We start from the raw sequence: 24,969 nt of genomic DNA on the forward strand, positions 1-24,969 counted from the left end.
ATTACACAACTCAGACCATCCTGATTGATGGGGTTGAGTCTGAACTTAGAATCATAACCGTTCATCACAATCATGAGAATGATAATGCAAAAAACTAATCAGTTATCAACTATTCAATCTATAATCTCATTCAGTTTTAGTTATCTCTACAGGAGTTGGTTGAGCATCATTATATAGATACCCTGTTAGTTATCTCTACAGGAGTTGGTTGAGCATCATTATATAGATACCCTGTTAGTTATCTCTACAAGAGTTGGTTGAGCATCATTAGATACCCTGTTAGCTACTCTATATAATAATAATTTATTCAATTTCTATAGTGCTTTTCATAAGAATCTCAAAGAGCTTCAAAAGCAAAAAACAAACAAGCAATACATCATGAGTAGCTGTAACGCCCTGGCCATAGAGAGGGGTTTTTTGTTCTTTATTTTGGTTAGGCCAGGGTGTTACATTGGGTGGGCGTTCTCTGTGCATTTTTCTATGTTGGTTTGTTTCGTTGCTTTTGGCCGTGTGGCTTCCAATCAGGCACAGCTGTAGAGTGTTGTTGCTGATTGGGAGTCACACATAAGTGCCTGTTTTTCCATTGGGGTTTTGTGGGTAATTGTTTCTGTTTCTGTTTAGTGTTTTGCACCTGACAGGACTGTTTGGCTGTCGGTTTTCTTGTTTTGTTTTGTGATCTTTAGTAAATTAAACTTCAATGATGAACACTAACTCCGCTGCGTATTGGTCCACTTTCTCAGACGATGACTTCTCTGTTTCGTCTGATGACGAAGACAGCCATTACAGTAGCTTAACTATAGTTAGATCAACCAGTAGAGGAAGTCTGAGTGCATGCATCCCCCAGAGATGGTGTCACGCCTGCTCCCGCCACGCTGCACATCATTACGCACACCTGTCACCATCATTACGCGCATCAGCGCTCATTGGACTCACCTGGACTCCTTCCCTATATGTGTCTGTGCCTCTGTTTCATCCCCGTGTCAGCATTAACGTTATGTTTTTCATGTCCAGACGCTTTCCTGTTTCATGTCTGTTTATTAATTAAATGTTCACTCCCTGTACTTGCTTCTCATCTCCAAGCGTCTGTCCTCACAGAGAGGGTCTGTTCATGTCTTGATCACAGGAAGGTGGTCAGGGAGGTGAGGTGGGTGATGCACCAACAATGTTAGGATGAAACAGTCAGAGGTCACCAAGCGCAACATAGCTTCAGCGTGTAAATCAGCTAGAAAGATGTGTCGGCATCGAGTAATTGTCTCTGGCCCCCTCCCAGTTAGGGGGAGTGATGAGCTCTACAGCAGAGTCTCACATCTCAATCGGTGTTTGAAAACTGTTTTATGCCACTCCCAAAATATAGAATTTGTAGATAATTGGCCCTCTTTCTGGGACTCACCCACAAACAGGACCAAGCCTGGCCTGCTGATGAGTGACAGACTCCATCCTAGCTGGAGGGGTGCTCTCATCTTATCTATGAACATAGATAGGGCTCTAACTCCTCTATCTCCACAATGAGATAGGGTGCAGGCCAGGCAGCAGGCTGTTAGCCAGCCTGCCAGCTTAGTGGAGTCTGCCACTAGCACAGTCAGTGTAGTCAGCTCAGCTATCCCCATTGAGACCGTGTCTGTGCCTCGATCTAGGTTGGGCAAAACTAAACAGGACGGTGTTCGCTTTAGCAATCTCACTGGAATAAAGACCTCCTCCATTCCTGCCATTATTGAAAGAGATTGTGATACCTCACATCTCAATATAGGGCTTCTTAATGTTAGATCCCTCACTTCAAAGGCAGTTATAGTCAATGAACTTATCACTGATCATAATCTTGTTGTGATTGACCTGACTGAAACATGGCTTAAGCCTGATGAATTTACTGTGTTAAATGAGGCCTCACCTCCTGGTTACACTAGTGACCATATCCCCAAGGCATCCCGCAATGGTGGAGGTGTTGGTAACATTCACGATAGCAAATTTCAATTTACAAAAAAAACCCGACTGCGTTTTCGTCTTTTGAGCTTCTAGCCATGAAATCTATGCAGCCTACTCAATCACTTTTTATAGCTATTGTTTACAGGCCTCCTGGGCCATATACAGCGTTCCTCACTGAGTTCCCTGAATTCCTATCAGACCTTGTAGTCATGGCAGATAATATTCACATTTTTGGAGAATTTAATATTCACATGGAGAAGTCCACAGACCCACTCCAAAAGGCTTTCGGAGCCGTCATCGATTCAGTTGATTTTGTCCAACATGTCTCCGGACCTACTCACTGCCACAGTCATACTCTGGACCTAGTTTTGTCCCATGGAATAAATGTTTATCCTCATAATCCTGGACGATTGGACCACCATTTTAATACGTTTGCGATCGCAACAAATAATCTGCCCGGACCCCAACCAAGGATCATCAAAAACTGTGTTATATATTCTCGGAAAACCCAAAGATTCCTAGATGCCCTTCCAGACTCCATCCACCTACCCAAGGAAATCAGTTAACCACCTAACTGAGGAACTCAATTTAACCTTGCGCAATACCCTAGATGCAGTCACACCCCTAAAAACAAAATACATTTGTCATAAGAAACTATACAGAAAATACTCAAGCTCTGAAGCAAGCTTCCAGAAAATTGGAATGGAAATGGTGCCACACCAAACTGGAAGTCTTCCGACTAGCTTGGAAAGACAGTACCGTGCAGTATCAAAGAGCCCTTATTGCTGCTCGATCATCCTATTTTTCCAACTTAATTGAGGAAAATGAGAACAATCCAAAATTTATTTTTGATACTATTGCAAAGTTAACTAAAAAGCAGCATTCCCCGTGAGAGGATGGCTTTCACTTCAGCAGTGATAAATTCATGGACTTCTTTTACGAAAAGATCATGATCATTAGAAAGCAAATTACGGACTCCTCTTTAAATCTGCGTATTCCTCCAAAGCTGTTGTCCTGAGTCTGCACAACACTGCCAGGACCTAGGATCATGGGAGACACTCAAGTTTTATAATACTATATCTATTGACACGTTGATGAAAATAATCATGGCCTCTAAACCTTCACGCTGCATACTGGACCCTATTCCAACTAAACAACTGAAAGAGCTGTTTCCTGTGCTTGGCCCTCCTATGTTGAACATAATAAACGGCTCTCTATCCACCGGATGTGTACCAAACTCACTAAAAGTGGCAGTAATAAAGCCTCTCTTGAAAAAGCCAAACCTTGACCAGAATTGGAAACCTAAATTGGTCTTCACGGACAAGTTCTGGCCTGGTTTAGATCTTATCTGTCGGAAAGATATCAGTTTGTCTCTGTGGATGGTTTGTCCTCTGACAAATCAACTGTACATTTCTGTGATCCTCAAGGTTCCGTTTTAGGACCACTATTGTTTTCACTATATATTTCACCTCTTGGTGATGTCATTCGGAAACACAATGTCAAATTTCACTGCTATGCGGACGACACACAGCTGTACATTTCAATGAAACATGGTGAAGCCCCAAAATTGCCCTCCCTGGAAGCCTGTGTATCAGACATAAGGAAGTAGATGGCGGCAAATGTTCTCCTTTTAAACTCGGACAAAACAGAGATGCTAGTTCTAGGTCCCAAGAAACAAAGAGATCTTCTGTTGAATCTGACAATTAATCTTGATGGTTGTACTGTCGTCTCAAATAAAACTGTGAAGGACCTCGGTGTTACTCTGGACCTTGATCTCTCTTTTGACGAACATATCAAGACTGTTTCAAGGACAGCTTTTTTCCATCTACGTAACATTGCAAAAAATCTGAAACTTTCTGTCCAAAAATGATGCAAAAAAATTTATCCATGCTTTTGTCCCTTCTAGGTTAGACTACTGCAATGCTCTACTTTCTGGCTACCCAGATAAAGCACTAAATAAACTTCAGTTAGTGCTAAACACGGCAGCTAAAATCTTGACTAGAACCCAAAAATGTGATAATATTACTCCAGTGCTAGCCTCTCTACACTGGCTTGCTGTTAAGGCAAGGGCTGATTTCAAGGTTTTACTGCTAACCTACAAAGCATTACACGGGCTTGCCCCTACCTATCTTTCCGATTTGGTTCTGCCGTACATACCTACACGTACGCTACGGTCACAAGACGCAGGCCTCCTAAGTGTCCCTAGAATTTCTAAGCAAACAGCTGGAGGCAGGGCTTTCTCCTATAGAGCTCCATTTGTATGGAATGGTCTGCCTACCCATGTGAGAGACGCAGACTCGGTCTCGACCATTAAGTCTTTATTGAAGACTCATCTCTTCAGTAGGTCCTATGACTGAGTGTAGTCTGGCCCAGGAGTATGAAGGTGAACGGAAAGGCACAGGAGCAACGAACCGCTCTTGCTGTCTCTGCCTGGCCGGTTCCCCTCTCTCCACTGGGATTCTCTGCCTCTAACCCTATTACAGGGGCTGAGTCACTGACTTACTGGTGCTCTTCCATGCCGTCCCTAGGAGGCGTGCGTCACTTGAGTGGGTTGAGTCACTGACGTGGTCTTCCTGTCTGGGTTGGCGCCCCCCCTTGGGTTGTGCCGTGGGGGAGAACTTCGTGGGCTATACTCGGCCTTGTCTCAGGATAGTAAGTAGGTGGTTGAAGATATCCCTCTAGTGGTGTGGGGGTTGTGCTTTGGCAAAGTGGGTGGGGTTACATCCTGCCTGTTTGGCCCTGTCCGGAGGTATCGTCAGATTTATTATTTTCACCTTTATTTAACCAGGTAGGCCAGTTGAGAACAAGTTCTCATTTACAACTGCGACCTGGCCAAGATAAAGCAAAGCAGTGTGACACAAACAACAACACAGAGTTACATGGAAAGAAGCGTACAGTCAATAACACAATAGGGAAAAAAAGAAAGTCTATATACAGTGTGTGCAAATGGCATGAGGAGGTATGGCAATAAATAGGCCATAGTAGCAAAGTAATTACAGTTTAGCAGATTAACACTGGAGTGATAGATGAGCAGATGATGATGAGCAGATGATGGTGTGTAGGTAGTGATACTGGTGTGCAAAAGAGCAGCAAAGTAAATAAAAACTATTTACAGATGGACTATGTACAGCTGCAGCGATCGGTTAGCTGCTCAGATAGCTGATGTTTAAAGATAGTGAGGGAAATGTAAGTCTCCAGCTTCAGCGATTTTTGCAATTCATTCCAGTCACTGGCAGCAGAGAACTGGAAGGAAAGGCGGCCAAAGTAGGTGTTGGCTTTGGGGACGACCAGTGAGATATACCTGCTAGAGCACGTGCTACGTGTGGGTGTTGCTATCGTGACCAGTGAGCTGAGATAAGGCGGAGCTTTACCTAGCATAGACTTGTAGATGACCTGGAGCCAGTGGGTCTGGCAACGAATATGTAGCGAGGGCCAGCCGACTAGAGCATTACATTACATTACATTACATTTAAGTAATTTAGCAGACGCTCTTATCCAGAGCGACTTACAAAATGGTGCATTCACCTTATGATATCCAGTGGAACAACCACTTTACAATAGTGCATCTAAATCTTTTAAGGGGGGGGGTTAGAAGGATTACTTTATCCTATCCTAGGTATTCCTTAAAGAGGTGGGGTTTCAGGTGTCTCCGGAAGGTGGTGATTGACTCCGCTGTCCTGGCGTCGTGAGGGAGCTTGTTCCACCATTGGGGTGCCAGAGCAGTGAACAGTTTTGACTGGGCTGAGCGGGAACTGTGCTTCCTCAGAGGTAGGGGGCCAGCAGGCCAGTGGTGGATGAACGCAGTGCCCTTGTTTGGGTGTAGGGCCTGATCAGAGCCTGAAGGTATGGAGGTGCCGTTCCCTTCACAGCTCCGTAGGCAATCACCATGGTCTTGTAGCGGATGCGAGCTTCAACTGGAAGCCAGTGGAGAGAGCGGAGGAGCGGGGTGACGTGAGAGAACTTGGGAAGGTTGAACACCAGACGGGCTGCGGCGTTCTGGATGAGTTGTAGGGGTTTAATGGCACAGGCAGGGAGCCCAGCCAACAGCGAGTTGCAGTAATCCAGACGGGAGATGACAAGTGCCTGGATTAGGACCTGCGCCGCTTCCTGTGTGAGGCAGGGTCGTACTCTGCGAATGTTGTAGAGCATGAACCTACAGGATCGGGTCACCGCCTTGATGTTAGTGGAGAACGACAGGGTGTTGTCCAGGATCACGCCAAAGAGCATACAGGTTGCAGTGGTGGGTGGTATAAGGCGCTTTGGTAACAAAACGGATGGCACTGTGATAGAATGCAACCAATTTGCTGAGTAGAGTTTTGGAAGCTATTTTGTAGATGACATCGCCGAAGTCGAGGATCGGTAGGGTAGTCAGTTTTACTAGGGTAAGCTTGGCGGCGTGAGTGAAGGAGGCTTTGTTGCGAAATAGAAAGCCGATTCTAGATTTGATTTTGGATTGGACATGTTTGATATGAGTCTGGAAGGAGAGTTTACAGTCTAGCCAGACACCTAGGTATTTGTAGTTGTCCACATATTCTAGGTCAGAACCGTCCAGAGTAGTGATGCTCGTCGGGCGGGCGGGTGCGGGCAGCAAATGGTTGAAGAGCATGCATTTGGTTTTGCTAGTGTTTAAGAGCAGTTGGAGGCCACGGAAGAAGTGTCGTATGGCATTGAAGCTCATTTGGAGGTTAGTTAACACAGTGTCCAAAGAAGGGCCAAATGTATACAGAATGGTGTCATCTGCGTAGAGGTGGATCAGGGAATCACCCGCAGCAAGAGCGACATCGTTGATATATACAGAGAAAAAAGTCGGCCCGAGAATTGAACCCTGTGGTACCCCCATAGAGACTGCCAGAGGTCCGGACAACAGGCCCTCCGATTTTACACACTGAACTCACACACACTGAACTGGGGCCACAGTGTCTCCCGACCCCTCCTGTCTCAGCCTCCAGTATTTATGCTGCAATAGTTTGTGTCGGGGGGCTAGGGTCAGTCTGTTATATCTGGAGTATTTCTCCTGTCTTATCCGGTGTCCTCTGTGAATTTAAGTATGCTCTCTCTTTATCTCTCTCTCTTTTTCTCTCGGAGGACCTGAGCCCTAGGACCATTCCTCAAGACTACCTGGCCTGATGACTCCTTGCTGTCCCCAGTCCACCTGGTCATGCTGCTTCTCCAGTTTCAACTGTTCTGCCTGCGGCTATGGAACCCTGACCTGTTCACCGGACGTGCTACCTAGTCCCAGACCTAGTGTTTTCAACTCTCTAATAACAGCAGGAGCGGTAGAGATACTCTGAATGATCGGCTATGAAAAGCCAACTGACATTTACTCCTGAAGTGCTGACCTGTTACACCCTCTACTACTACTACTGTGATTATTATTATTTGACCCTGCTGGTCATCTACGATCATTTGAACATCTTGGCCATGTTCTGTTATAATCTCCACCCGGCACAGCCAGAAGAGGACTGGCCACCCCTCATAGCCTGGTTCCTCTCTAGGTTTCTTCCTAGGTTTTGGCCTTTCTAGGGAGTTTTTCCTAGCCATCGTTTTTCTACACCTGCATTGCTTGCTGTTTGGGGTTTTAGGCTGGGTTTCTGTACAGCACTGAGATATCAGCTGATGTAAGAAGGGCTTTATAAATACATTTGATTGAAATTTGATTGAAGAGCGAGATGAGGGAGTGAAAGGGAACGAGAGAGAGTGAAAGAGAGAATGAAGGAGTGAAAGGGAACGAGAGAAAGAGTCAAAGAGTGAGAATGAGGGAGTGAAAGAGACTGTGAGTGAGAGATAGATGAAGAAAGAGAATAAAAAGAGATGGAAGAGTGAAGAGAGAGATGAAGAGAGCAATGAGGGAGAATGAAGAGAGAGATGAGAGAGAATGGAGATAGATGAGAGATTTGAGAGAAAGGAAATGAAACAGAGAAAGAAAAAAGAGAGAGAGGGAGTGAAACATAAAAAGAGAAGAGAGGGAGTGAAACATAAAAAGAGAAGAAAAGAGAGGGAGTGAAACATAAAAAGAGAAGAAAAGAGAGGGAGTGAAACATAAAAAGAGAAGAGAGGGAGTGAAACAGAGAAAGAAGAGAAGAGGGAGTGAAACAGAGAAAGAGAATAGAGAGAGAACATTAAAATATGAGACAATAGAGAGAAAGTAGAAGGTTTGATTTGGCCTTGAAGAGAGAGGAGGATACCAACTCTAAGCAACACTTTGTTTCTCCAGTTTCCATGGTAACATAACATCCTCGGAGGCATGTGAGGTGGGTTCTAGAAAACTCTCCAGGTGGCAAAACAGTTGATGGTTGATCAGTCACTTAATTGCATTGGATTTATAAAGTGTTTTATTCTACCAGCTATGAAGTCATTTTCTCTGTGGGGAAGGAACATCAAATCAAATCAAATTTTATTAGTCACATGCGCCGAATACAACAGGTGTAGACCTAAAAAGTGAAATGCTTACTTATGAGCCCCTAACCAACAATGCAGTTAAAAAAAAGATGGATAAGAATAAGAGATAAAAGTAACAAGTCATTAAAGAGAGGCAGTAAAATAACAATAGCGAGACTATATACAGGGGGGTACCGGTACAGAGTCAATGTGGAGGCTATATACAGGGGGGTACCGGTACAGAGTCAATGTGGAGACTATATACAGGGGGGTACCGGTACAGAGTCAATGTGGAGGATATTTACAGGGGGTACCGGTACAGAGTCAATGTGGAGGCTATATACAGGGGGTACCGGTACAGAGTCAATGCGCGGGTGCACCGGTTAGTTGAGGTAGTATGTACAGTTGAAGTCGGAAGTTTACATACACTTAGGTTGGAGTCATTAAAATTCGTTTTTCAACCACTCCACAAATTTCTTGTTAACAAACTATAGTTTTGGCAAGTCGGTTAGGACATCTACTTTGTGCATGACACAAGTCATTTTTCCAACAATTGTTTACAGACATATTATTTCACTTATAATTCACTGTATCACAATTCCAGTGGCTTAAGGACAACAAAGTCAAGGTATTGGAGCGGCCATTACAAAGCCCTGACCTCAATCCCATAGAACATTTGTGGGTAGAACTGAAAAAGCGTGTGCGAGCAAGGAGGCCTACAAACTTAAAGGCAATGCTACCAAATACTGAGTGTATGTAAACTTCTGACCCACTGGAAATGTGATGAAAGAAATAAAAGCTGAAATAAATAATTCTCTCTATTATTATTGTGACATTTCACATTCTTAAAATAAAGTGGTGATCCTAACTGACCTAAAACAGGACATTTTTACTAGGATTAAATGTCAGGAATTATGAAAAACTGAGTTTAAATGTATTTGGTTAAGGTGTATGTAAACTTCTGACTTCAACTGTATATTCCAAGAGATTATGTTTACATAAACATTAGCCATATTTGCTCCTAGTAGTTTGAAGGTGATAACTCTAATGAACATCATTATATAACGTTTTACAATATATGCTCCAGCAGTACAATAAAACAGTGTAAATAAACGTAGAATAACTATCCCAAAATAAAACAAAGCAACTAGGAATGTAACATTGGTTCTCGATGAGTCAATCATCACAGAATTGTCTTTGATGCTACAGAAGATAACATGCAGTCTCAACTCAAAATTCCTTATGGTCCGTGAGGCTCTTGAAAGGCTCCCCAGAGGCCCGCAAACACATAGGCTACCTTCATTTGTATAGTAAACAGCATACAGTTCAAGTTATATACTGCTCAAAAAAATAAAGGGAACACTTAAACAACACAATGTAACTCCAAGTCAATCACACTTCTGTGAAATCAAACTGTCCACTTAGGAAGCAACACTGATTGACAATAAATTTCACATGCTGTTGTGCAAATGGAATAGACAACAGGTGGAAATTATAGGCAATTAGCAAGACACCCCCAATAAAGGAGTGGTTCTGCAGGTGGTGACCACAGACCACTTCTCAGTTCCTATGCTTCCTGGCTGATGTTTTGGTCACTTTTGAATGCTGGCGGTGCTTTCACTCTAGTGGTAGCAGGAGACGGAGTCTACAACCCACACAAGTGGCTCAGGTAGTGCAGCTCATCCAGGATGGCACATTAACGCGAGCTGTGGCAAGAAGGTTTGCTGTGTCTGTCAGCGTAGTGTCCAGAGCATGGAGGCGCTACCAGGAGACAGGCCAGTACATCAGGAGACGTGGAGGAGGCCGTAGGAGGGCAACAACCCAGCAGCAGGACCGCTACCTCCGCCTTTGTGCAAGGAGGAGCAGGAGGAGCACTGCCAGAGCCCTGCAAAATGACCTCCAGCAGGCCACAAATGTGCATGTGTCTGCTCAAACGGTCAGAAACAGACTCCATGAGGGTGGTATGAGGGCCCGACGTCCACAGGTGGGGGTTGTGCTTACAGTCCAACACAGTGCAGGACGTTTGGCATTTGCCAGAGAACACCAAGATTGGCAAATTCGCCACTGGCGCCCTGTGCTCTTTACAGATGAAAGCAGGTTCACACTGAGCACATGTGACAGACGTGACAGTCTGGAGACGCCGTGGAGAACGTTCTGCTGCCTGCAACATCCTCCAGCATGACCGGTTTGGCGGTGGGTCAGTCATGGTGTGGGGTGGCATTTCTTTGGGGGGCCGCACAGCCCTCCATGTGCTCGCCAGAGGTAGCCTGACTGCCATTAGGTACCGAGATGAGATCCTCAGACCCCTTGTGAGACCATATGCTGGTGCGGTTGGCCCTGGGTTCCTCCTAATGCAAGACAATGCTAGACCTCATGTGGCTGGAGTGTGTCAGCAGTTCCTGCAAGAGGAAGGCATTGATGCTATGGACGGGCCCGCCCGTTCCCCAGACCTGAATACAATTGAGCACATCTGGGACATCATCATGTCTCGCTCCATCCACCAACGCCACGTTGCACCACAGACTGTCCAGGAGTTGGCGGATGCTTTAGTCCAGGTCTGGGAGGAGATCCCTCAGGAGACCATCCGCCACCTCATCAGGAGCATGCCCAGGCGTTGTAGGGAGGTCATACAGGCACGTGGAGGCCACACACACTACTGAGCCTCATTTTGACTTGTTTTAAGACATTACATCAAAGTTGGATCAGCCTGTAGTGTGGTTTTCCACTTTAATTTTGAGTGTTACTCCAAATCCAGAACGCCATGGGTTGATAAATTGGATTTCCATTGATTATTTTTGTGTGATTTTGTTGTCAGCACATTCAACTATGTAAAGAAAAAAGTATTTAATAAGATTATTTCATTCATTCAGATCTAGGATGTGTTATTTTAGTGTTCCCTTAATTTTTTTGAGCAGTGTATTTTACCTTGTCCCGTTTTGTCTATCTATGCTAAACACCTTGCTCTAGCAATAATTTCTCTGCCTCCACGTTGTCCTTGAAAATAATTTTCTTTCCCTTCCAAGAAAAGAGCAGGGTCGCTGGGAATGCCAGTGTGTGCCTGACGTTCTTCTCGTGTAGTTGTTTCTTCGCCATTGCAAACTTCTTCCTCTTCATTGCCAGTTCCTTGGACAGGTCCGGGAAAAAAAGACAGCCGGCAGTCTTCCCACTGAACGTCACACTTTTCTTTCGCCGCTTTAAGTACCTCATCCCGGGCTGTAGATCGTAGGAAGCGGATGAGAACCATTCTCGGGGGGCCTATTCTCGTCAGGCATGGTTAAACTGCGACGGGTTCATTCAATTTCAAATTTGTGTCTGTCATCAAATCCAAATCCTTTAGCGATGATTTTCTGCACACACGAGATTAGTTCACCACCAGTCTTACTCCGCTCTTTCAGATTAACCAATCTCATCGTATTTCTCCTACTTCTGTTCTCAAGTTCTTCGACACGATTCCACATGCTGGAAAACACTTGTTTTGTTTATTTTTGAATAAAACAAAACCCTTACTCATTAAATATGAATAACGAACTTGTTTTTGTGTGGATTAAATTAATGGTTCCAGCTCTGTAGGAGCTGTATCTACTGTGCTTTGTTTCAGGACAAACCAGACCACTGTGTTCCAGTGCTGTAGGAGCTGTATCTACTACGATCTGTTTCAGGACAAACCAGACCACTGTGTTCCAGTGCTGTAGGAGCTGTATCTACTACGCTTTGTTTAGGGACAAACTGGATCACTCAGAGTTCCAATGCGGCAATTGTTTACTTGCCGAGGATTACAGGCTGGAGGTGGCTTCCTTGATCACGCAGGTCGCCAGCTTACTTAAGAAACGGAAGAAAACGCAGAGTGGAATGTTTACATTCTAGACGGCGTTCGCGCTTATTGAATGCATCTCTGCCTTGTCATTTGTCGTTATCCGACTGGCTGGTGTTGCCCAGAGCTCCCCCATCTGATAGCAGAGTGCTGTTTATAATCAGAACCACATTCCTGTAAAGCTTAGAGAGGATCTCATGTGAAATACTGTTGAAGTAATATGGTTACAGGTTCATCTGTCTCACCTAAAGCCCATTCTGGAGGGAAGCTGCTATAGACCACCAAGTGCTAACAGTCAGTATATGGATGACAAGTGTGAAATGCTTGATAATGTATGTGATATCAACAGAGAGGTATATTTTCTTGGTGATTTAAATATTGACTGGCTCTCATCAAGCTGCCCACTAAAGAAAAAGCTTCAAACTGTAACTAGTGCCTGCAACCTGGTTCAGGTTATCAGTCAACCTACCAGGGTAGTTACAAACAGCACAGGAAATAAATCATTAACATGTATTGATCACGTCTTTACTAATGCTGCAGATATTAGCTTGAAAGCAGTATCCAAATCCATAGGATGTAGTGATCACAATATAGTAGCCATATCTAGGAAAACCAAAGTTCCAAAGGCTGGGCCTAATGTAGTGTATAAGAGGTCATACAATAAGTTTTGTAGTGATTCATATGTTGATGATGTAAATAATATTTGTTGGTCTGTGGTGTGTAATGAGGAGCAACCAGACGTTGCACTGGACACATTTATTAAATTGCTTATTCCAGTTACTAATAAGCACCCATTAAGGAAATGACTATAAAAACTGTTAAATCCCTGTGGATTGATGAGGAATTGAACAACTGTATGGTTGAGAGGGACGAGAGGGATGAGAGACGAGAGGGACGAGAGGGATGAGGGACGAGAGAAGAGAGGGATGAGAGGGACGAGAGGGACGAGAGGGACGAGGCAAAAGGAATATCAAAGGTCTGGCTGCACAACCGATTGGTAAACGTGCTGCAAACGGAGAAATCATGTGACTAAACTGAATAAAAAGAAGAAACTACACTATGAAACAAAGATAAATGACAAAGAATGATAGTAAAAAGCTTTGGAGCACCTTCAATCAAATGTTTGGGGAAAAAAGGGCAAACTCAGCTCCATCATTAACTGAATCAGATGGGTCATTCATCACAAAACCCACTGATATTACCAACTACTTTAATGAATTCTTCATTGGTAAGATTAGAAAATGTAGGCATGACATGCCAGCAACAAACACTGACACTACACATACAAGAATATCTGACCAAATTATGAAAGACAAGAACTGTAATTTTGAATTCCGTAAAGTGAGTGGGGAAGAGGTGAAAAAAGTATTGTTCTCTATCAGCAATGAAAAGCCACCGGGGTCTGATAAACTGGATGGAAAATTACTGAGGATGATAGGGGACGATTTTACCACTCCTATTTGCCATATCTTCAATTTAAGCCTACTAGAGAGCAGTGCCCTCAGGCCTGGAGTGAAGCTAAAGTCATTCCGCTACCCAAGAATAGTAAAGCCCCCTTTACTGGTTCAAATAGCCGACCAATCAGCATGTTACCAACCCTTAGTACACTTTTGGGAAAAATGGTGTTTGACCAGATACAATGCTATTTCACAGTAAACATATTGACAACAGACTTTCAGCATGCTTATAGGGAAGGACATTCAACAAGCACATCACTTACACAAATATAGAAGCACAAGCATTTCGCTACACTCGCAATAACATCTGCTAACCAAGTGTAGGTGGTTGTGGTGTCTCTCTTGTTGTGATGTGTGTTTTTTCCTATAAATATTTTTTTTTAAATACTGGTTCCCAGCAGTACAGACAGCCCCTCACAACAGACCAGTGGCTCTATACTGGTTCCCAGCAGTACAGACAGCCCCTCACAACAGACCAGTGGCTCTATACTGGTTCCCAGCAGTACAGACAGCCCCTCACAACAGACCAGTGGCTTTATACTGGTCCCCAGCAGTACAGACAGCCCCTCACAACAGACCAGTGGCTTTATACTGGTCCCCAGCAGTACAGACAGGCCCTCACAACAGACCAGTGGCTTTATACTGGTCCCCAGCAGTACAGACAGCCCCTCACAACAGACCAGTGGCTTTATACTGGTTCCCAGCAGTACAGACAGCCCCTCACAACAGACCAGTGGCTCTATACTGGTCCCCAGCAGTACAGACAGCCCCTCACAACAGACCAGTGGCTTTACACTGGTTCCCAGCAGTACAGACAGCCCCTCACAACAGACCAGTGGCTCTATACTGGTTCCCAGCAGTACAGACAGCCCCTCACAACAGACCAGTGGCTTTATACTGGTCCCCAGCAGTACAGACAGGCCCTCACAACAGACCAGTGGCTTTATACTGGTTCCCAGCAGTACAGACAGCCCCTCACAACAGACCAGTGGCTCTATACTGGTTCCCAGCAGTACAGACAGCCCCTCACAACAGACCAGTGGCTTTATACTGGTCCCCAGCAGTACAGACAGGCCCTCACAACAGACCAGTGGCTTCATACTGGTCCCCAGCAGTACAGACAGCCCCTCACAACAGACCAGTGGCTTTATACTGGTTCCCAGCAGTACAGACAGCCCCTCACAACAGACCAGTGGCTCTATACTGGTCCCCAGCAGTACAGACAGCCCCTCACAACAGACCAGTGGCTTTATACTGGTTCCCAGCAGTACAGACAGCCCCTCACAACAGACCAGTGGCTCTATACTGGTTCCCAGCAGTACAGACAGCCCCTCACAACAGACCCGTGGCTTTATACTGGTTCCCAGCAGTACAGACAGGCCTTCACAACAGACCAGTGGCTCTATACTGGTCCCCAGCAGTACAGACAGGCCCTCACAACAGACCAGTGGCTTTATACTGGTCCCCAGCAGTACAGACAGCCCCTCACAACAGACCAGTGGCTTTCTCTCTAATTCTCTTTCTCCATGCCTCAGGACTACCTGGCTTGATGACTCCTTGCTGTCCCCAGTTCACCTGGCCATGCTGCTGCTCCAGTTCCAACTGTTCTGCCTGCAGCTATGGAACCCTGACCTGTTCACCGGACGTGCTACCTGTCCCAGACCTGTTGTCCCAGACCTGCTGGAACCCTGACCTATTCACCGGACGTGCTACCTGTCCCAGACCTGCTGTTTTCAACTCTCTAGAGACAACAGGAGCGGTAGAGATACTCTCAAAGATCGGCTATGAAAAAGCCAACTGACACTTACTCTTGTGTTACTGACTTGTTGCACCCTCGACAACTACTATGATTATTATTATTTGACAATGCTGGTCATTTATGAACATTTGAACATCTAGGCCATGTGCTGTTATAATCTCCACCCGGCACAGCCAGAAGAGGACTGGCCACCCCTCATAGCCTGGTTCCTCTCTAGGTTTCTTCCTAGGTTTTGGCCTTTCTAGGTAGTTTTTCCTAGCAACCGTGCATCTACACCTGCATTGCTTGCTGTTTGGGGTTTTAGGCTGGGTTTCTGTACAGCACTTTGAGATATCAGCTGATGTAAAAAGGGCTATATAAATTTGATTTCATTTATACTGGTCCCCAGCAGTACAGACAGCCCCTCACAACAGACCAGTGGCTTTATACTGGTTCCCAGCAGTACAGACAGGCCCTCACAACAGACCAGTGGCTTTATACTGGTCCCCAGCAGTACAGACAGGCCCTCACAACAGACCAGTGGCTCTATACTGGTCCCCAGCAGTACAGACAGGCCCTCACAACAGACCAGTGGCTTTATACTGGTCCCCAGCAGCACAGACAGCCCCTCACAACAGACCAGTGGCTTTATACTGGTTCCCAGCAGTACAGACAGCCCCTCACAACAGACCAGTGGCTCTATACTGGTCCCCAGCAGCACAGACAGCCCCTCACAACAGACCAGTGGCTCTATACTGGTCCCCAGCAGTACAGACAGGCCCTCACAACAGACCAGTGGCTTTATACTGGTCCCCAGCAGTACAGACAGGCCCTCACAACAGACCAGTGGTTCTATACTGGTTCCCCAGCAGCACAGACAGCCTCCAATTCTCTAATGGAGAGAACTCTGTCCTGAAAGAACTTGTTGTTCTGAGGCTCATCGATAGGCTCTGTATATACAAACACCATGCTCTACCAACTGAGCCACAAGGGACCAGGTATATATACACGTTTGATCATAGTTACGGTTGCTCTATTACAATATTACTTGTCAACTGCTCTCAGGTCTCCTGCATGTGTGTGAGTTGCAATGTCTGTTTCAGATTTGTATAGGTTTACTCCCAGATGTGGTCAGTTTCTGTTCAGCGGTGATTTTCTTGTAGACGCTCTTCACCAATGTTAACCACACACACACACACACACACACACACACACACACACACACACACACACACACACACACACACACACACACAGCTGAGGTCTAAGTTGCCATGGGGATGCCTACCCAGTGGTCCAATGTTTGACAGAATGTTAATAAGGACCTTCAGGTTTCAATGGCCTACAGATTCATATACACACATCTTAAACTAACCAAGGCACTTCATAAAATAATATAATTAACGGTAAATGAGCCATGCCTGCAGGCAACAAACAGACGCAGTGAAGAAACAGTCTACCAGTCCTTCTAGATTACACTTTATTGGAATGCATACTCATAACGTTTTAACAACACATAAGTAACTTTATCAATTTTACATTTATCACAACATCAAGTACTACTCAAATCACTGACATCACTTAGCTGTGAGGTCACTTCACATAATATCATTAATAAACCACAAGCAGGAAATCAAGCTACAGTCAGTAGAGAGGAGACCAGAGGAGAGGAGACCAGAGGAGAGGAGACCAGAGGAGAGGAGAGAGAACAGAGGAGACGAGAGAGACCAGAGAGGAGGAGACCAGAGGAGACAACAGAAGGGTAGAGAACAGAGGAGACGAGAGGAGAAGAGAGAGACCAGAGGAGAAGAGAGAGACCAGAGAAAAGGAGAAGAGACCAGAGGAGACAACAGAAGGGTAGAGAACAGAGGAAAAGAAAACAGGACATGTACATGTAAGTAGAGCCACACATTTTAACTCATCATGACATAAACTGGACTGTTAATTTCATTGGACGACACACACACAGTCAGCCAGTAACACACTCAGTCAGCCAGTAACACACTCAGTCAGCCAGTAACACACACAGTCAGCCAGTAACACACACAGTCAACCAATAACACACTCAGTCAACCAATAACACACTCAGTCAGCCAGTAACACACTCAGTCAGCCAGTAACACACTCAGTCAGCCAGTAACACACTCACAGTACAGCCCACTACATGTCTGTATGACCCAGACACCCAGTAGGTTTCATGCAGGGGTCAGGGGTTAGAGTTCAGCTTCTGGCGGCCATGGCCTGTAGTCAGGGGTTCAGGTCCTAACGGCCACAGCCTGTTGCTGCTGCTGGTCTGATGACTGGAGCTGCTTTCCCAGGTACTCCCTGCAGAGGAAAGGAGAACGTTCAATCATGCATAATGTATCTTCCATAATCATTACTATAGTATGGACCAGGTACTCCCTGCAGAGGAAAGGGCAGAGGTCAATCAATAAGACATTCAAATCAGAACAAAAACGTGACATTTAAATTCCTCTTTTTTTATTATTTCACCTTTATTGAACCAGGTCGGCCAGTTGAGAACAAGTCCTTTATTTAACCAGGTCGGCCAGTTGAGAACAAGTTCTCATTTACAACTGCGCCCTGGCCAAGATAAAGCAAAGCAGTGCAAGACAAATAACACAGAGTTACACATAAACAAACATCCAGTCAAATAACACAATAGAAAAGTCTATACAGTGTGTGCAAATGTAGTAAAATCATGGAGGTAAGGCAATAAATAGGCCATAGTGGCGAAATAATTTCAATTTAGCAATTAAACCCTGGAGTGATAGATGTGCAGAAGATGAATGTACAAGTAGAGATATTGGGGTGCAAAGGAGCAAAAATAAATAAATAAATAAATAAATAAATAAATAACAATATGGGGATGAGGTAGTTGGATGGGCTATTTACAGATGGGCTATGTACAGGTGCAGTGATCAGTAAGCTGCTCTGACAGCTGGTGCTTAAAGCTAGTGAGGGAGATATGAGATATGAATTTGATCATATTACTCCAGTGCTAGCCTCCCTACACTGGCTTCCTGTTAAGGCAAGGGCTGATTTCAAGGTTTTACTGCTAACCTACAAAGCATTACATGGGCTTGCTCCTACCTATCTTTCCGATTTGGTCCTGCCGTACATACCTACACGTACGCTACGGTCACAAGACGCAGGCCTCCTAATTGTCCCTAGAATTTCTAAGCAAACGGCTGGAGGTAGGGCTTTCTCCTATAGAGCTCCATTTTTATGGAATGGTCTGCCTACCAATGTGAGAGACGCAGACTCAGTCTCAACCTTTAAGTCTTTACTGAAGACTTATCTCTTCAGTAGGTCCTATGATTAAGTATAGTCTGGCCCAGGAGTGTGAAGGTGAACGGAAAGGCTGGAGCAACGAACCGCCCTTGCTGTCTCTGCCTTGCCGGTTCCCCTCTTTCCACTGGGATTCTCTGCCTCTAACCCTTTTACAGGGGCTGAGTCACTGGCCTACTGGTGTTCTTCCATGCCGTCCATGGGAGGGGTGCGTCACTTGAGTGGGTTGAGTCACTGACGTGGTCTTCCTGTCTGGGTTGGCGCCCCCCCTTGGGTTGTGCCATGGCGGAGATCGTTGTGGGCTATACTCGGCCTTGTTTTAGGACGGTAAGTTGGTGGTTGGAGACATCCCTCTAGTGGTGTGGGGGCTGTGCTTTGGCAAAGTGGGTGGGGTTATATCCTGCCTGTTTGGCCCTGTCCGGGGGTATCATCGGATGGGGCCACAGTGTCTTCTGATCCCTCCTGTCTGAGCCTCCAGTATTTATGCTGCAGTAGTTTATGTGTCGGGGGGCTAGGGTCAGTCTGTTACATCTGGAGTATTTCTCGTCTTATCCGGTGTGTATTAAAACATGCTCTCTCTAATTCTCTCTTTCCCTCTTTCTGTCTTTCTCTCGGAGGACCTGAGCCCTAGGACCATGCCTCAGGACTACCTGGTATGATGACTCCTTGCTGTCCCCAGTCCACCTGGCCGTGCTGCTGCTCCAGTTTCAACTGTTCTGCCTGCGGCTATGGAACCCTGACCTGTTCACCGGACGTGCTTGTTGCACCCTCGACAACTACTATGATTATTATTATTTGACCATGCTGGTCATTTATGAACATTTTAACATTTTAACATCTTGACCATGTTCTGTTATAATATCCACCCTGCACAGCCAGAAGAGGACTGGCCACCCCTCATAGCCTGGTTCCTCTCTAGGTTTCTTCCTAGGTTTTTGGCCTTTCTAGGGAGTTTTTCCTAGGGAGTTTTTCCTAGCCACCGTGCTTCTTTCACATGCTTTGCTTGCTGTTTGGGGTTTTAGGCTGGGTTTCTGTACAGCACTTTGAGAATATCAGCTGATGTACGAAGGGCTATATAAAAATAAATTTGAACTTTGATTTGATATAACGTTTACATTGTCAGGATATGTTACTGGGGGAGAGAGGGTAATGTATAACGTTTACATTGTCAGGACATGTTCTTGTTAGCCATCAGGGATCTTCTAGGAGGAGAAGAGACACAGTCTGGTATCAATAACCATGACAGCCTTGAGTTGGGGAGGAGTGAGCACTTTGGGGTAGAGGTCAGGTCAGATGAAGTGAAGAAGAACAGATATCACTAAGGTTCTGCATTGGCTGTTCGGTTGTGGAGGAGGAGACTCAGCCTAGGAGAAAGGGTTAAATATCAGTGCTTGTGTGAAATGTTTTTTGTCTGAATTACAGCTGTAACGACCCTTTGGGAAGAATTAAACTTGGTTAAGCTTCTCTAGTGTCCGTGAGTTATTTACTCTGAAAAATAAGAACCTAACACTAGCAAAGACTTATAGATGACCTGGAGCCAGTGGGTTTGGCGACGGATATGTGGTGAGGGGCAGCCAACAAGAGCATACAGGTCGCAGTGGTGGGTAGTATATGGGGCTTTGGTGACAAAACAAATGGCATTGTGATAGACTGCATCCAGTTTGCTGAGTGGAGTGTTGGAGGCTATTTTATAGATGACATCGCCGAAGTCAAGGATCGGTAGGATAGTCAGTTTTACGAGGGTATGTTTAGCAACATGAGTGAAGGATGCTTTGTTGCAAAATAGGAAGCCAATTCTAGATTTAACTTTGGATTGGAGATGCTTAATGTGAGTCTGGAAGGGGAGTTTACAGTCCAACCATACACCTAGGTATTTGCAGTTGTCCACATATTCTAAGTCAGAACCGTCCAGAGTAGTGATGCTAGACGTGCGGGCAGCGATCGGTTGAATAGCATGCATTCAATTTTACTTGCATTTAAGAGCAGTTGGAGGCCATGGAAGGAGTGTTGTATGGCATTGAAGCTCGTCTGGAGGTTTGTTAACGCAGTGTCCAAAGAATTTTATTTTAACTTTATTTAACTAGGCAAGTCAGTTAAGAACAAATTCTTATTTTCAGTGACGGCCTACGAACAGAAGGGCCAGCAAATCAAATCAAAGTTTATTTGTCACGTACGCCGAATACAACAGGTGTAGACCTTACAGTGAAATGCTTACTTACAGGCTCTAACCAATAGTGCGAAAAAAGGTGTGTGTGTGTGTGTGTGTGTGTAGGTAAGTAAAGAAATAAAACAACAGTAAAAAGACATTTAAAAATAAGAGTAGCAAGGCTATATACAGACACCGGTTAGTCAGGCTGATTGAGGTAGTATGTACATGTAGATATGGTTAAAGTGACTATGCATATATGATGAAAAGAGAGTAGCGTAAAAAGAGGGGTTGGCGGGTGGTGGGACACAATGCAGAGAGACCGGTTAGCCAATGTGCGGGAGCACTGGTTGGTCGGCCCAATTGAGGTAGTATGTACATGAATGTATAGTTAAAGTGACTATGCATATATGATAAACAGAGAGTAGCAGCAGCGTAAAATAGGGGTTGGGGGGGGGGGGGCACACAATGTAAATTGTCCGGGTAACCATTGGTTACCTGTTCAGGAGTCTTATGGCTTGGGGGTAAAAACTATTGAGAAGCCTTTTTGTCCTAGACTTGGCACTCCGGTACCGCTTGCCATGCGGTAGCAGAGAGAACAGTCTATGACTGGGGTGGCTGGGGTCTTTGACAATTTTTAGGGCCTTCCTCTGACACCGCCTGATGTAGAGGTCCTGGATGGCAGGCAGCTTAGCCCCAGTGATGTACTAGACTGTACACACTACCCTCTGTAGTGCCTTGCGGTCGGAGGCCGAGCAGTTGCCGTACCAGGCAGTGATGCAACCAGTCAGGATGCTCTCGATGGTGCAGCTGTAGAACCTTTTAAGGATCTCAGGACCCATGCCAAATCTTTTTAGTTTCCTGAGGGGGAATAGGCTTTGTCGTGCCCTCTTCACGACTGTCTTGGTGTGTTTGGACCATTGTAGTTTGTTGTTGATGTGGACACCAAGGAATTTGAAGCTCTCAACCTGCTCCACTACAGCCCCGTTGATGAGAATGGGGGCGTGCTCGGTCCTCCTTTTCCTGTAGTCTACAATCATCTCCTTAGTCTTGGTTACGTTGAGGGATAGGTTGTTATTCTGGCACCACCCGGCCAGATCTCTGACCTCCTCCCTATAGGCTGTAGAGGTCGACCGATTAATCGGAATGGCCGATTAATTAGGGCCGATTTCAAGTTTTCATTACAACTGGTAATCGGTATTTTTGGCCACCGATTTGCCTTTTTTTTTTTACATCTTTATTTAACTAGGCAAGTCAGATTAAGAACATATTCTTATTTACAATGCCTAGAAACGGGGGTTAACCTCTATGGGCTAGGTGGGACGCTAGCGTCCCACCCACTCAGCAGCCAGTGGAATCCTGTGGCGGGCTATTCAAAATCCTTCGAAATACTATTTCTTCCATTTTTCAAACATATGACTATTTTGCAGCTATTTAAAGACAAGACTCTCATTAATCTAACCACACTGTCCGATTTCAAAAAGGCTTTGCGGTGAAAACATAGATTATAATAATCTGAGGACAACGTCCCGCAAACAAGCATTAGAGTAGCATTTCCCAACCAAACATTAGCGTCACTAAAGTCAGAAATAGCAATAAAATAATCAATTACCTTTGAAGATCTTCTTCTTTTGGTGATATAAAAGGCCCAATCTTCACAATAAATGGTCGTTTGTTCTATCAAATCCATTTTTATAGCATAACACGAAACATTTCCGAACCGGCTAGTGTCATGAATTCTGATTCCTTCAACTTTGGCCGAAGCATTCGATGTAATTACTCCCGCTAAACTGACGTTTATCCAGTCATGGTTAGCTTTGTTGCAATCTCCTGTTTGCCAGTAACACAACCATACTTGATTGTTCTTTTTGCGGGACGTATTGACCGAAAATACCTGATTCGAACACACCTAACAATGACCTCCTTGCGCGCCAATGATATGACCAGTGCTTCGTTGATTGACTGTATTTCGGACCAATCACCACTGATCGTCTTGAAATCTACCTTGGCAGATAGCCAATGAGCTAAGGTAAACGCCAGTATGAAATGGTAATACCCTGAATGACCAGCTCTTGAACGAAAGCCGTGCGTAACGCAGCCATTCGCCATTGAAACTTCCAGCCGCCGGAGCCACATCTGTTTGCGCGCAGCAGTTTTGAGTAGAGATATTTTCCAGCTATTTTATCGTTATAATTATGGCTAGTAAATCTGTAAAATCTAAGGCTAAGTCCGGGTATACAGATGTACAAGACATAATAGATGAAATAGATAGAGATAGTGAAACGGAGCTTCTTGAAGAAGAATCTGATTTTGAGTCCAGTGTGGACTCGGAATTTGAGGACATGTTTCTGCATGGAAAGGACGCGATTTTGGACGGGTGAGTAATATCAAATGTTGATAATATCAAATGTTATTCTTTTGAGTTGTTTGGAGATATATATATATTATTTTGTATGTATTTATTTGACATATATATGTAATGAACTGTGTGAAACACATGGCTAAACATTATGAGTGCGTGTCTGTGTCTGTATATATTAGATACATGTACAAAAATATGTATTTTATCTAGACATGGCCTTTCCAACTCTGTATATAATCTCTGTATATCTAAAATATTTTTTCCATGTATTTTATCTAGACATTGGTTTCACAACTCTATATATAATCTGTCTGTATATATAAAATATGTTTTCCATGTATTTTATCTAGACATTGGTTTCACAACTCTATATATAATCTGTCTGTATATATAAAATATGTTTTCCATGTATTTTATCTAGACATTGGTTTCACAACTCTATATATAATCTGTCTGTATATATAAAATATGTTTTCCATGTATTTTATCTAGACATTGGTTTCACAACTCTATATATAATCTGTCTGTATATATAAAATATTTTTTCCATGTATTTTATCTAGACATTGGTTTCACAACTCTATATATAATCTGTGTGTCTGTGTCTTCACAGTCCTTCTGATTCTGATTGGGAGCCCCCACTGCCAAGGTGCCCATCCCCCACAGGAGCTGGTTCATCTAGCCGGACCCCTGCTGTCTCCGGCTCCACACCTACCCCCACCCGGCCAGGTGTGAAGTCTGTGACAAAGAAGAGGAGATGGGGCAAAGCTAAGCCAGCAATCAGAGAGGAGGAGGGTCGTTGGCACTCTGTGACGGTGGACGTTGTGGGCCCACCACCTCCAGTATTCAGACCTAAAAGGCCACCAGGACCTCAGCTGGACATGACCTCCAACTACAGCCCCATGCAACTTTTTCAACTGTTTTTTACGTCTGCAGTGATTGATTCCCTTGTCTTGAACACTAATAAATATGGTGCAAAGAAGCAGGCAGGCAAAAAAGATGCATGGAAGCCTATTTCCATGACAGATATTTTCTGTTATTTATCTATGGTCATGTACATGGGTCTAGTCAAGCTGAAAACCCTGAAACAGTATTGGAAAACTGCACCCCTCTATCAACTGCCTTTCCCCTCCACTGTCATGTCGTGTAAAAGGTTTCTGACAATCTCACGGGCGCTTCATATTAGTGACCCAGAAGTTGACGGGGACAACGACAAGAAGCGAGGCACAGCAGGGTATGACAGGCTATGCAAAATTAAACCTCTCTACCACAGTATGGTTGAGGCCTGCAAGACCTATTTCCAGCCCGCCCAGAACCTGTCCATAGATGAGAGAATGGTAGCCTCAAAGGCCAGAATCAGCCTAAAACAGTACATGCGTAACAAACCAACTAAATGGGGTTACAAACTGTTTGTTTTGGCTGATTCTGCGTGTGCATACACGTGCAATTTTTTTGTTTATGAGGGGAAGAGCAGTTGTGCGACCGGTAAGGGACTCAGCTATGACTCTGTCATGGCATTATTAGATTTTCAACTGCTGGGGAAGGGCTACAAACTGTTTGTGGACAATTTCTACACAAGCCCTACCCTGTTCACAGACCTGAGGAGGTTGGATATGTGGGCTTGTGGCACCATTCGGCCCAACAGAGTGGGCTTTCCTAAAACCAAGGTGAACGACATGCCTAAGCGGGCTGAGCGGGGTACCATGCGGTGGATCCGTGAAGATGGCCTTCTCTTTGTCAAGTGGATGGATACCAGGGAGGTGGTCATGTGCTCCAGTATCCACAAGTCCTTCAGTGGAGATCAGGTCATCAGGCGTGTGAAGGACGCTACTGGGGCATGGACAGCCAAAACTGTCCCCATTCCTG

The 24,969-nt window shown here is 44.8% G+C and overlaps 1 protein-coding gene across 5 annotated transcripts in view; it reads right to left on the reverse strand.

Moving 5' to 3' along the window:
• Nucleotides 1–16,761: 16,761 nt before the first annotated feature.
• The window catches only part of vath (Vacuolar proton pump subunit H), a 98,097-nt gene continuing 89,889 nt past the window's right edge, over nt 16,762–24,969 (reverse strand). For 4 of the 5 annotated variants that reach the window (XM_045693604.1, XM_045693601.1, XM_045693602.1 and 1 more), the window contains one exon: nt 16,768–17,629. In XM_045693604.1, coding sequence (XP_045549560.1) covers nt 17,560–17,629 — 70 coding nt within the window. In that variant the 3' untranslated portion in view covers nt 16,768–17,559. 5 annotated transcript variants of the gene reach the window in all.

The sequence above is a fragment of the Salmo salar genome, chromosome ssa14, assembly GCF_905237065.1.
Source record: "Salmo salar chromosome ssa14, Ssal_v3.1, whole genome shotgun sequence".
In the NCBI taxonomy this organism is placed as follows: domain Eukaryota; kingdom Metazoa; phylum Chordata; class Actinopteri; order Salmoniformes; family Salmonidae; genus Salmo; species Salmo salar.